At 41.2% G+C, this 13,139-nt stretch overlaps 1 protein-coding gene across 1 annotated transcript in view; it reads right to left on the bottom strand.

Moving 5' to 3' along the window:
• The window catches only part of Kif5b (kinesin family member 5B), a 39,319-nt gene extending 27,775 nt beyond the window's left edge, over positions 1-11,544 (bottom strand). Inside the window, exons 1-3 of the mRNA XM_090319067.1 lie at positions 10,993-11,544; positions 5,504-5,591; positions 1,559-1,632 (exon numbers count right to left, since the gene is read on the bottom strand). Coding sequence (XP_090175193.1) covers positions 1,559-1,632; positions 5,504-5,591; positions 10,993-11,118 — 288 coding nt within the window. The 5' untranslated portion in view covers positions 11,119-11,544. The remainder of the gene's footprint in view (positions 1-1,558; positions 1,633-5,503; positions 5,592-10,992) is intronic.
• Between the last annotated feature and the right edge of the window lie 1,595 nt (positions 11,545-13,139).

The raw sequence follows: 13,139 nt of genomic DNA, 5'->3' as shown, positions 1-13,139 counted from the left end.
AAAAAGCTGAAAGTAGTGCTGTGACTCAAGTGGTAGAGCTCTGGCCTTGAGAAGGCCCAACGATAGTGCTCAGGCCCTGAGTTCAAGTCCCAGGACAGGCAGAAAAAAAAAGCCATCTTACTATTAAGTGTAGAATTGTACACAACTGTACAACAAACACATTTAATCTTTTCTTGTGTGTGTTGGCCTGGAGGCTGTCGCTAAGATTTTGTGCTCGAGGCTAGAACTCTACTCCTCAAGCCACAATTCCACTTCCCGAATTTTGCTAGTTAACTGGAGATAAGAGTCTCAAGCAGATTGTAAGATCTTGGCAACTTGAGCAGTTAAGGATTACAAATGTGAGACACTGGTGCTCAGCACATGTTTGATCTTAACACTTTATGTAATCACTAGGTTGAAATGATTACTTTTAAATAAATATGAAAGGGTTTCAATTTCTTTCCATATAAATCTGTACTGTTCCTTTGATTTGAAATCTAATGTCTGTGAATGGTAGAATGTTAGTTTTCCTTGATAAAATCAAGCAATGAAAATTACATCAAAATAAGCTATCATTTATTGTAGTACACTTGGATGAATGATAAAAGCAGATGCTCTACAGCACTGACAGAGGGTCATAGGCCGGTAATTTTGGTGCTGGTACTAGAACTTGAACTCAGGGATCTCCCTTAGCTTTTTCCATTCCAGGGTGGTACTCTACCACTTCAGCCACATCTCCATTTCACTTCCTTTAAAATGTTTTTTAGAAGCTAAGTTAGAATAGGCCACATTTAAGATTAACATCAATACTGACATCCTTATCAGAGAAGTGTGTCAGATATTTTGGAAGACAAAAATTACTCAGAAGTGTGTGTATAGTAGTAGTACCAGAGCTTGAATGCAGGGCCCTGGCTTTCTTGCTCACAGTTGACACTCTATACTTGAAATGTGCCTCTAATATGGTATTTTGGTGTTTAACTGGACACGTGTCTCAAGAACTTTTCTGCCTTGGTTGACATCAAGCTACAATCCTCCAGGTCTCAGCTCGCCTCGCCTCCCCTCCCTGTCCCTCGCCCCCCCCCCGCCCCTCTCTCTTTTGGTCTTGGTCCTCACAGGGCTTGAATTCAGGGCCCAGGGAACTACTGTTCCTGAGCTTTTTTTGCTCAAGACTAGCACTGTACCACTTTGAGCAGCTACTTCCAATTTTCTGGTGGTTAATTGGCAATGAGTCTCACAGACTTTCCTGCCTGGGCCAACTCTGAACCATAATCCTCAGCTCTCACCCTCTTAAGTAGCTAGATTACAGAGGTGAGCCACCAGTACACAGCCTGAATCAACTCTTAATAAAATCAATATAACCCCTCAAATTTTCCCATGTATTAGAGAATTCCAACAAGATAAATCTGTATGCAATCAATCCCTCTACTATTCAAATGCAGGAACTAATTTCAACAGTAAGTAATGTTACTGGTTTACTGCCAGCATGAGAAGTAATAAAAATGTGTAAGTACTGTACAGAAATAAGGGATGAATACTTTGTACTGGAAACTATATCCAAGAACAGATTATAAAATATTACCTCCATTGTGTGTGTCTTCCCAGAGGACGTTTGTCCATATGCAAATATTGTTCCATTGTATCCCTCAAGTACATCTACAAGAAAATTAGAAGTTTTATACCTCAGTGATTTCTTTCCTTAAGCAAAATTCATAGCAAATTACTTCTGAAATCAAACACAAACACATGCACACCTGTTCCTACCCCAAGCATACTCAAAAATACTGCCTAACAAAATATTTGTGGGATAAGTGGTTAGAAAGATTCAGATTGTTTAACATGAAAACTGTCTACCAAAGTTTAGTAAGTAAAGAATTTTTTTTTTTGTCTGTCATGGGACTCAGGTCTGGGGCTGTCCCTGAGCTCTTCAGCTCCAGGCTACCACAGCGCCACTTCCACTTTTCTGCTGATTAATTGGAGATAAGAGTCTCCTAGACTTCTTTTAGTGCCCGGTCTGGCTCTGAACCATGATCCTCAGATCTTAGCCTCCTGAGTAGCTGGATTACAGGCATGAGCCATCGCACCTGGTTAGTATGTAAAGAATTTGAAAAGACATGAAAAGAAATAATGTATTTAATTTTCTTACTAATGAATCCATCTTCTAAGCAATCTAATCAATTACTTCTTCTAAGACCTGCTCTATTTTGCAAGGTCAATTAAGAAACATTTTTGAATTTCAGTGCCTATAATTAATTATATCAGAGTACATATCAAACATCATTACATTTGTATTCCAAAGCCTTGTGATCTAAAAGAAAAAAACATGCAATTTACATACAGGTATGAATTAGTTTTTAGAAGTAGAACTAATTAACTGATCGTTGCACAGTGATTAAACCCCACAAACCCATACTTTCCTTCTATCCCACTTACAAAATACTATACATTCAATCTTACCAACCTATCTACTGTTTTGTTTTGTTGTACTAGGATCAAAGGCTTAGAACATGAAAGATAAGTCCAACTCTTGTTTCTAATATTTTACAAAGGAAAGGGAAAAAACTCCCACAATAAGTGAACACATCTAGATTTACTGTGAATGTAGCTGAATATAAGTACACCTAAAACAATAAATGTATGCATATAACTAATATGAGACTTCAAAACTTTAATTTTTTATGATTTTAGAAATTATGAAATATTCAACACTAAAAAATTTATGGCTCATACATGATCAATCCTGGGTGCAAGAGACAAACCAAATGATAAGATGATTTTTAAAAAATGGGCCAGGCTGGGCCAGGAGTTTGGCCTAGTGGTAGAGTGATTGCCTAGTATGCAAGAAGACCCAGGTTCAATTCCTCAGTACCATATACATAGAAAAATTAGCCAGAAGTAGGCTAAAAGCCCAGGACTGGCCAAGAAAAAAAAAGGGGGGGGGCCAGGTATCATTGCAATAACACAATCCTTATCAATAAGAGAAGTCTCATATAAAATGGAATGATATATATTCTGTGAATATTCTCCCACTTTAATCCAGTATAAATGTTACATAGTTATTATACTGCATTATGTAAGCAAACACTGTTAACAGATTTTATGGTGGGTACGAGTATAGTAGAAAAATCACTTAAAACGAACCCAAATCTCTAGCTACTGGGTCATACAGATAACATTTCTCAGCTGCTGAAGATGTTTTCAAAGCCAGAAAGAACAAGGAAAACAGATAAATAACCTGCAAATTTACTTCTGAAAAGGGAGAAGTGATTATGGCCACTACAGGCATACATCCTAAAATTGCACTAAGGAAAATGTGGTTAAATTTAACTTTATTTTCTGTTGAGCTAGGGTTATACAATTGGTACTTTGGGGGAAAATATAACATGATCTCATAGCTTTCATGAATCAATCACTTCTCATTAATTAAAAAGGTAATGCTGAGCCAAGAACCTATAATCCTAGCTACTCAGGAGGCTGAGATCTGACAATCGCAGTTTAAAGCCAGGCACAAAAGACTCATCTCCAATTAAGCACCAGAAAAACAAGAAGTGGCACTCTGGCTCAAGTGACAGAACACTAGCCTTGAAGAGCTCAGGGACAGTGCCCAGGTCAGGAGTTCAAGCCCCATGACCAATATAAAAATAAACAACCAACAACAAGAGCTAATGCTGGGCCAGGAGTTTGGCCTAGTGATTAAGAATGCTTGCCTATAGCATGCATGAAGATCCAGGCTCGATTCCTCAGTGCTACATACATAGAAAAAGTCGGAAGTTGTGCTGTGAGTCAAGTGGTAGTGCACTAAGCCTTGAGAAAGCCCAAGGACAGTGCACAGGCCCTAAGTTCAAGCCCTGGGACTGGCAAAAAAAAAAAAAAGCTAATGCTGGGGTTGGGAATGTGGCCTAGTGGTGGAGTGCTTGCCTAGCATGAACGAAGCCCTGGGTTTGATTCCTCAGTACCACATACACAGAAAATGCCAGAAGTGGCACAGTGGTTCAAGTGGTAGAGCACTAGCCTTGAGTAAAAGAAGCTCAGAGACAGTGCCCACGCCCTGAGTTCAGGCCCCAGGATTGGGGGGGGGGGGGGAGGAAGAAAAGCTAATGCAATTAGAGTATAGAGATAGCTTAGCAAGCTAACAGGAACAAAGTGGGCGAGGTTTGTTGATCCCCAATTCCTCCCCCCAAAATAATGTATCTCACAAAGACTACAATATACTCACTCATATAATATAGTCATATCATTTCGGAAAACTATTGACTCAAAGCATAGAAAAACTGCTCCTTTCTCTTTGTTGTGGTAACTTCCTGGACAATATCCTCAATCTCTTGACTTTCTCCTGTTTTGTGCTTGCCTGGCTAAACTCCACATGGATAAATCCAACTCTTCCTGGCAGCTAACAGGCCAAAAATGCTACCTGACAATACTGCTACATTGCTCTGGTCCATTCATTTCATGCCTTTTCTTAGACTCCTCCCAGTTCCTCACTTGACTTTGCTTCAATATGGAAGATGGAGTTAACATGAAAAGAAGTATCTACATTTCTCCTCCATTGTATCTGTATTTATTCATACTCTTCCAATAAGATAAACTGTGTTCCTACTTAAAAACTACTCAATCTCAACACCCTCTAGCCAGATAAATATTACAAGACAAAATTTGGCTTCAATTTAAGAAGCACTTTTTATTAATCAAAACTGTCAAAAAATGGAATAAATCATATTAAAAAAGCTATTTTACTGCAAAGTCCCTCTGATAAGAAGGAATTTTTATAATAATTGGGAATTAACTCCAGACACTCCCCTACTTTCCTTTCAACCTAGAGTTCTGATTTTAGAAAACTGAAAAATATATCCTAATAACCTTTCTAATTTTTGGCAATTCCCATTGAACTACTCATTAAGCTTGTCTACAAGAAATAACAATGAGATGAACAAATGACAGATTGATATTTTCTACTATTTTTGACACTGTCCAGTCATTTTATTATCCTTCTCATACTGTCTCATTTCTGTAATTATTACCTTGTAAATTCTCTGGAGGATGGTGTCTCTCAGGAACAAGCATGAAAGCCAGGCACTGGTAGCTCACATCTGTATATTAACCCTAGCTACTCTGAAAGCTAAGATCGGAGAATCATGGTTCAAAGCTACCAGGGTAGCAAAGTCCATGAAATAAACCACTCTAACAGCAACAACAAAAGACAGAAGTGGAGCTGTAGCTCAACTGGTAGACCACTAGACTAGCCTGGAGCAAACAAGAAGCTCAGAGACAGTGCCTAGGCACAGAGTTAAAGTCCCAGGAGGAGCATGTAAAGTAGTTCCTATTAATATTCTTCATTAGGTACTATATATAATTAGATCATAGTGGTTTACTAATTATAACTGACATTGTTATTTGAACTTTCTTCTGCAATTAAGAGAAAAAATACTAAAAAGAAAATGTGGAGGTAAATGGGAAAGATCACAAACTCAATTGTATCTTATTGCTGGTAAACTAAGTTAATGATTTCCACCAAGCTAAGCATATTTACCCTTAACAATCTTTTTTGCACAGTCATTGTATACTTGCTCTTGAGATGTGCTTGACTGGAACACTCGATCAAATGCATAAGGCTTGGACTGAAAAACAAAAACAGAAGCATTTCAGTTACACAAATCAAAGCTGAATGGATACTTTGAAACTTCTTTAAAGATATCATAGCATGTCTACCCTTCAAAATAGCATACTTACATCATCTTATTTTATCCTTGAATGAAAGACTAACCAATATCACATACAAATCTATGACTGACAACAATGTCTCTTTTAACATGAGAAGGGATATCAACTTGCGAAGTAATGTACCTACTACCTGACAAATATAACTGTAGCCCCTCTATACATTATCCCAACAATGAAAAAAGAAAAAGAAAAAAATAGTGTTATTATATCCCTAGGGCCTAGTACTGTAATTGTAATTACCACTACTGTGTGGTAGCCACTCCAATACCGCTAAGTGAATTTTTGTTGCTGTTTAGTTGTGGAGCTTAAACTCAGGGCTCAAGTCCCTGAGCTCTTTTGCTCAAGGCTAGCATTCTACCACTTTGAGTCACTTCTGGTGGTGTATTGGAGATAGGAGTCTCATGGACTTTCCTGCTCAGGCTGACTATGAACTGCAATCCTCAGATCTCAGCCTCATGAGTAGCTAGGGTAACAGATGTGAACCACCAGCACCTGGCTCGAGTGAATTTTTAAATGTCTTTTCTGAGAAATATTGAGTCCGTATTTTCAACAGTAATATTTTGCAGACAAGAAAACTAGAAGTTGGAAAGGTATGACAACTGTTAATGACAAAAATAAAACATGGGCTTCTATTTACTACCTCACATTTAGTTTTTCAGTTTACTAGAACCTTTTTTTTTTTAAGCAATAATGGAACTCAGGGCCTCACATCTGTGAGGCAAGTGTTCTACCATTTAAGCCAAACCTCCATTCATATAGTCTTGTCATGCTTGTGGTGCAGAGCTGGCTTCTGATATTGATTCTCCTTCCTATGCCTCATGTTTAGCTATGATTACAGGGGTATGCCACCAAACCAGCCTGCTGATTGAGAAAACCTTTCTAACTTTGCCAGGGCTGGCCTAGAACCAATATCCTTCTCGCCTCCACCTTCCCACTCGGAAGGATACAGGTGTAAACCATCACACGTGGCCCTGTGACAAATTAACAACCTTTTTTTTATTCATTTAGTAAATACTTAGGGAATTCAAGATGTCATGCTAGAATGACCGAAACAGACAAGAGCATAATTGAGTAACTACACCTGACACAAGCAACTGCTCCTAGTAACATATGGAGGAGAACATGAGTTTAGAGATCAGAATGTCAAGGAAACACTCTTGGAAAGATGCTGAAGAACTGAAGGGTGAACAGAACCCCACCTCTCACCTTCCTTAGTGCTAAGGGGGCACAGTTAGAATGAGAAAGCAGTCTTGGCATTAGGCGCTGAATGTTTAAAGAGCCTAAGGCAGGGCTGGGAATGTGGCTTAGTGCTGTGCTTGCACCGCATTCATCAAGTCTTGGGTTCAATTCCTCAGTGGTGCTGTGGCACAAATGGTAAAGTGCTATCCTTGAGCAAAAGGAGCTCAGGGACAGTGCCCCACCACAACTTGCAGAAAGGAGCTCCTAGCATTCAAAAAACCAAAGGAAGCTATTAAGTCTAAAGTACAGGGAGCACGGATCAAATGAAAATGTTAATGCAATGAAAAATAATTTGCAACTTGTGGATCACCCAGAGAGTACATCTGAGACTCCAAAAAGTACTCCTGGAAAATCACTGATATTGTCTAAGAAAAAAAAAGGATGGAGCTGGGAGTTTGGCTTAGTGGTTGCCTATCATGCACAAAGACCCAGGTTTGACTCCTTGCTTCCACATACACAGAAAAAGCCTGAAATGGTGCTGTGGCTCAAGTGGTAGAGCTCTAGCCTTGAGAAAGCCCAAGGACAGTGCTCAGGCCCTGAGTTCAAGCCCTGGGATTGGCAAAAAAATTTGCACCTCACAAGCTTCCAATGTGTGGAATGTTTACAACGAAGTAAATATTCTCTACAGGACTATCCAAAGCCATTTCCAATTATCCTTTCTCTTGCTACTTTCCACTAGCCTAATCTCCACAGCCAATAGTCATATGCCTAGTTGCAGAAAACATGAAGTGATAATCTGCTGGCAGGTCTCTGCGAACAATGTTACTTTCCTAATACAGAGACCATCCCAGCTGAAAGTGCGAATTCTCCTTACTGGAATGAATGTCATCTCTCTTGAAAACATAAGCAACGTGATCATTAAAAGTCAGCAAAACAAAAGGGTCCTAAAAGTAACAGCAGTATGGAACTATTCTATTCCTTTTGTTACATGGAAAAAATATGACCTCTTACTTTTTAAGCCATTATTATTTGTTTTCTCCTACAGTTAAAAGCATTCCTAATGGATATATTCTAAGATGATCTCATTTTGGCATAAGTTTCAAATGGCATCAGTGTTTGATTATTCTTTAGACTTGACATACATGAATTTATCCCTTTGGTAAGATGATACCAAGACATCAACATTCAGCCCAGCGATAAGTCATATTAAAATTTTTTCCACAAACCAAACAAGTAATTTTGAGGCTGGTAGTGTGGTAAGTACTACAATTATTTTAGAAATCCTAACTAATACTGACTAGCATTTAAACAAAGTACAAGACTGGTAGCACTACTGAATACTAGGAAGTAAGTACATGGATCAATTAAATGTTAAATTAGTTGAAATGAAGATAGGTGTCATTCAATGAAGCAGTTAACAGATTGCAACTAGCCCAAATATACATTAAATACAGGAGCGTAAGAATTATTGGAAAGTTAAAATCAAATAACAATTAATTCTAATTCTGCTTGCAAAAATAAGTTAATCAACCAAAATAAGTAAAAGTATGAAGGCAAAAGTATCCCTTCAAATAACATGTAATAAAATCATTTAAATATAAACAACAAAAAATAAACAGCATTATTGAGCTGTAAGTCATACTCCAATTTTTACACAAGTAAAAAATGTGCTCCTCTAGCCAGGCTCGGTGGCTCTTGCCTATAAACCTTGCTACTCAGGAGGCTGAGATCTGAGGATCAGGTTCAAAGCCAGCCCAGGTACTAAAGTCCGTGAGACTCTTATCTCCAATTAACTACTAGAAAACTGGAACTGGCACTATGGCTCAAGTGTTAGAGGAGAAGCCTTGAGCTTAAGAGCTCAGGGACAACGCCCAGGCCCAGAGTTCAAGTCCCACGACTGACAAAAAAAAAAAAGGAGTTAATATTAAATTAAAATCATTGTTTACATGAATAACATGTAACAGGAAAAATTTTGGACAAACCATTAAAAATGAACTTGGAAACTCCCCTATGGATTCCCAAACAACCTTTTAAAGTATTTCAATATATATTATATACATTATATATAATGTATATTATATATACACCAACAGTTATCTATTTGCAAGAATGAGCTAAACACATTCCCTTACATTTTCAAAGATTGTCATCCAATTATTTATTTTACGTTATACTTTTAAATACTAAATTGTTTTGTGTTTTTTAACATTGAATTGTTTGAATTTACCTAAAGGTCAACTAACTGTTCACCTACCGTTTCTAATGCTATCACTTAAAATATATACTACTGAAGAAATTTTGGAACAGAAAATTTTGAGGATAGTTAAACTTTTTTTTTCAAAAGGAAACAAACTAACTTAATCTTAGTATAGCTGTGTATCTTAAATTTTAGCATTCCAACAAATACAACCTTAATGATGCTTATAGATTTGTTTAAACACACAGAAAAATCTGAATAATACAAATGAAAATAATCAGTTTTGCTGTATAAATCATTACTGAAGCTGAGTAATCACAAAAACTCTTAAGAAACTAGTAGCCTCAAGTTTGGCAAGTAATCCTGAGTTGCAAGCTTCTATGGATTACACCTACAACATAACCTCTTAAAGGAGAAGGATCTCTGCTTAACTTCTCCACCTTAGTATGATGTCATTTATAGCAAGAGTTTGTCTCAAGGATTTTGTTAACAAAGAACTAGACTGACAGTCTTCACACACTAGCAACTGGCAGTTAGTGACCTAATGATTTTTTCTGCCAAAAAGCTACCAAGAGGATGTGAAGTTAACACATTCATTATCTAGAACTGATCTTCGCAACCTTAACACTAAGACTCCGAAGAACATTAGATCTGTCGCCAACATCAATAATTTCCATCATCAAAGGTCCATCCATCTCTTAATGACCTTTCTACCCTAATGCCAAATTAAATAGCTCAAACATTATGTTAAACACAGAATTCCACAGAAGCAAAATTAACATTCAATTTTTGTTCCTTGATAACAATGATGAAAATGTCTTACCACACAGCATGACCAGGAAAGGTTAATTTTGTCACAGTTCAGTATGCAGTATTTTAATGTTCATTTTTAATGTCCTTGAACTGAGAACGGATTTTCAGAAAGCTTTACTTTAGATACCACTCCCCTACACCCTTCCCCAAACCTCACTTTCTGGTCTCCCAACTCTAGTTATATTTTACAAGGCAAAGGAACAATAAATATCTCACCATCCCAGGGATTATCAAAATGAATTCTCTTCAAGGCAAACTTATAAAAATAAAAATCTAATAATGTCCAACATTAAAAATTTCATGAACTTGTTTTATTACTATTATCCTTTAATACGCAAGTTAGCACTGTTTTTCCAACAGTTACAACGTAAATCCCAGTAAAGACCAAGCTTCTATATCTAATGCTTTTTTTTTTGACCCAACCTCAATTTGCTTTGATTTGGTGTATGATTACACAAAACTGATTATTCCAATTTCGAAATTACTACTTCTTTTTCACAGTCCTCGACTTGCCAATTGGGGTTTTGTTGTTAACGTGAAAAGTTAATTCACCGCTCCAAGAGCAGGTGGGGCAACAATGGAGTCTTACAGGATAGTTTTGTTCAGTTTTTCCTTTTCTCAAGGGAGTTCAACACCTAGTTAACGTCCTTTCTATCGAACAACTAAGTATTATTTGAACCGGTCCGGCTGGGCTCTATATTCTAATTGAATTCTAAATTAATTTAATTTTTATGAATGGTAAATTTAAGGGCAGTGCAAAAAACATCAATCGCGTTAGTAACTGTGCACTCGCTTAATGCCCGCAAAGGTATCCCTAACTTGCTCCGGGGCCGGGCCGGTCCCTCCAGCGCCCCGGGTAGGGGGGGGGGGGGAGTGTCCCCAAGCCGAGACCGGGCGCCTCCCGTCTCCCGAGGCCGAGGACCAGGGCGGGGACGACCCCGGAACGGCCCCGTGCACTGCTTACCCGGCCTCCTCCGCCCCCCAGGTCGCCTGAACCCACGGGGCTGGGCCGGGGAGACCCGGGGGACCCCGCGCCCGCCCGCCACGTCCGAGAACCCTCCGCCCACCGCGGCCCGCGGGCGCCCGACGCGGCTCGGGGAGGCGCTCACCGCGATCACGACGGTGTCTTCGCCCTGGAACTTGGCGACGTACTTGTCGCCGCGGTTCACTTCGGACTCGTTGAGGGGTCTGAAGCGACACATCACTTTGATGTTGCACTCGGCCGGGTCCGCCATCTTTCTCACCGCCGGGGCCCGAGGCCCGGAGCCGCTCCCCGCCGCTCAGGGAGGGACGGAGCAGTCGGAGCGGAGGGTCGGAGGGGGTCGCGAGCGCCGAGAGGAGCCGGCCGCCTGCCGCGCCGCGCTTCCCCCGGCAGGGGCGGCCGGGGAGCGGGGACTGGAAGCGCCCGCGCCGGCAGCCGTCGCCCGAGGCTCACTTCCGATCCATCATGGCAGCCATGGCGGCGGCGGCACCCGAGAGAGGGTCAGGATCCCTCAGCTCCCCCGCCGCCCGGCCACGGCAGGCTGCAAGGGCTGAGGAGGCTGCGGAGGCCTAGCTGGGGCCCCCTCTTTTCTTCAAGCGAGGAGTAGGCCGGCCGCGCCCGTCGGCCTCAGCTCGCCGGCTTTCCGGCCGGCAGACGCGCGGAACCTCCGGAGGCCGCAGACGGGCGACTGGGCGGCTGGCTGGGCGGTGCGGTGAGGAACTGCGCAGGCGCGCGCGGTTGTGGGCGGGCTCCGGGCGGCCCAGTGACCAATCAGCGTCCGCGCCGGGCCTCGGGGCAGCGCCGCGGGCTCAGCCGCCGCTCGGGGCCGGGGTCCCAGATTGGACTTTTCCTCTGCAAGTTCTCTTGCTTTGCTGTCTGGCGACGCCGCCGCTCACAGCTGCGGAAAACCCTAGAGCTAAGGAAGCCCCACTCAGCCCTCTTTCCCTTGTGTGCGAGCTTACCTAATATCCTCGTTTGTGCAGACTACAAGAGCAGATCCGTATAAGGAAGTGTTCGCTTTCATTTTGGCCTGATTCCCGGGGCACCTTTTTTTTTTTTTTTTTTTTTCTTTTGGAGCCGTTGGCAGAAAAAAGGCAGATTTGGAAGAAGGGGTGGGGCAGAGCCGGCGTCGCCGCTCTGGGGTCTGGTCCTGGGGAAAGTAAAAAGAGGGAGGGGGGGGTCCCGTTGGAGGAAAAGGAAATTTCCAAGAAATGGAGAAGATCACTGAAGAGATGTGCAAGACCAGAGTGGGATGGAAGAAGAAGCCTTTGCACACGTGCACACACACACACACACACACACACACCCTAACTCTGGTCGTCCTCATATATCCAGGGCCTGGCACTGCACAAGCTCCAGAATTTACCAATTGCAATACCGGCCAAATGACCGACCCACAGCATAGGCAATTTTTTTTTTAAGTTCTAGAAAAGTTTATGGATTATGAAAAACAGTCCAAGCGAGACCTGGTTGGCTCACATCTGTCATCCTAGCTACTCAGGAGGCTGAGATCTGAGGATCATGGTTCAAAGCCAGCCCAGGCACTAAAGGACCTGAGGCTCTTTATTGCCAATTAACCACCAGAAAACCGTAAGGTTCGCCGTGGCTCAAAGAGGTAGAGTGCTACGTTTGTACCGAAAAACTCAGGGACCCTGCCCAGGCTCTGAGTTCAAGTCCTGTGACTGACAAAAAAGTAAAAAGAAAACCAATCCAGAAGCCTTGATTGTAACTAAGTGACAGAGTGGAGGGGGGGAGGGGCGCCCTGACATTCATCTCTCCCCAGGACTGCAAAAACAATAAAAGCCATTCTTTAGTATAGTTCACATTCTACTTTTAGAGATTCTTTATATTAAATGGATCAGAGATGCTGCAAAGGGAAACTACAATGACTATTAGAAACCTAGGCAATGACAATGAAAAACCTTTCTTCTGGTCCCCAGTTTTTGTCTATTAAGTGAATTCTTGGCTTATAGAAACCTACAGTCACTTCTGTGTTCACTCAGGTGTTATCCTAATATCTCCAAATATAGTCTATAGTTGAATGGACTCAGGTTGTTTGATTCATAGCATTGAAGAAAGTTCATATCAAGAGCTGGATGGAGAATCTTACCAAATAAATAAGTAAGTAAATAAATAAATAAATGATGGGGCCAGGAGTCTGGCCTAGTGGTAGAGTGCTTGCTTAGCATGCAGGAAGTCCTGGGTTCGATACCTCGGTACTGCATACACAGTAAATGCCAGAAGTGGTGCTGTGGCTCAAGGGTACAGAGTTAG

This window comes from Megascapheus bottae, chromosome 26 (assembly GCF_031878675.1).
Source record: "Megascapheus bottae isolate mThoBot1 chromosome 26, mThoBot2.hap1, whole genome shotgun sequence".
NCBI classification, from domain to species: Eukaryota; Metazoa; Chordata; class Mammalia; order Rodentia; family Geomyidae; genus Megascapheus; species Megascapheus bottae.
This window is presented reverse-complemented; position numbering and strand designations above follow the sequence as displayed.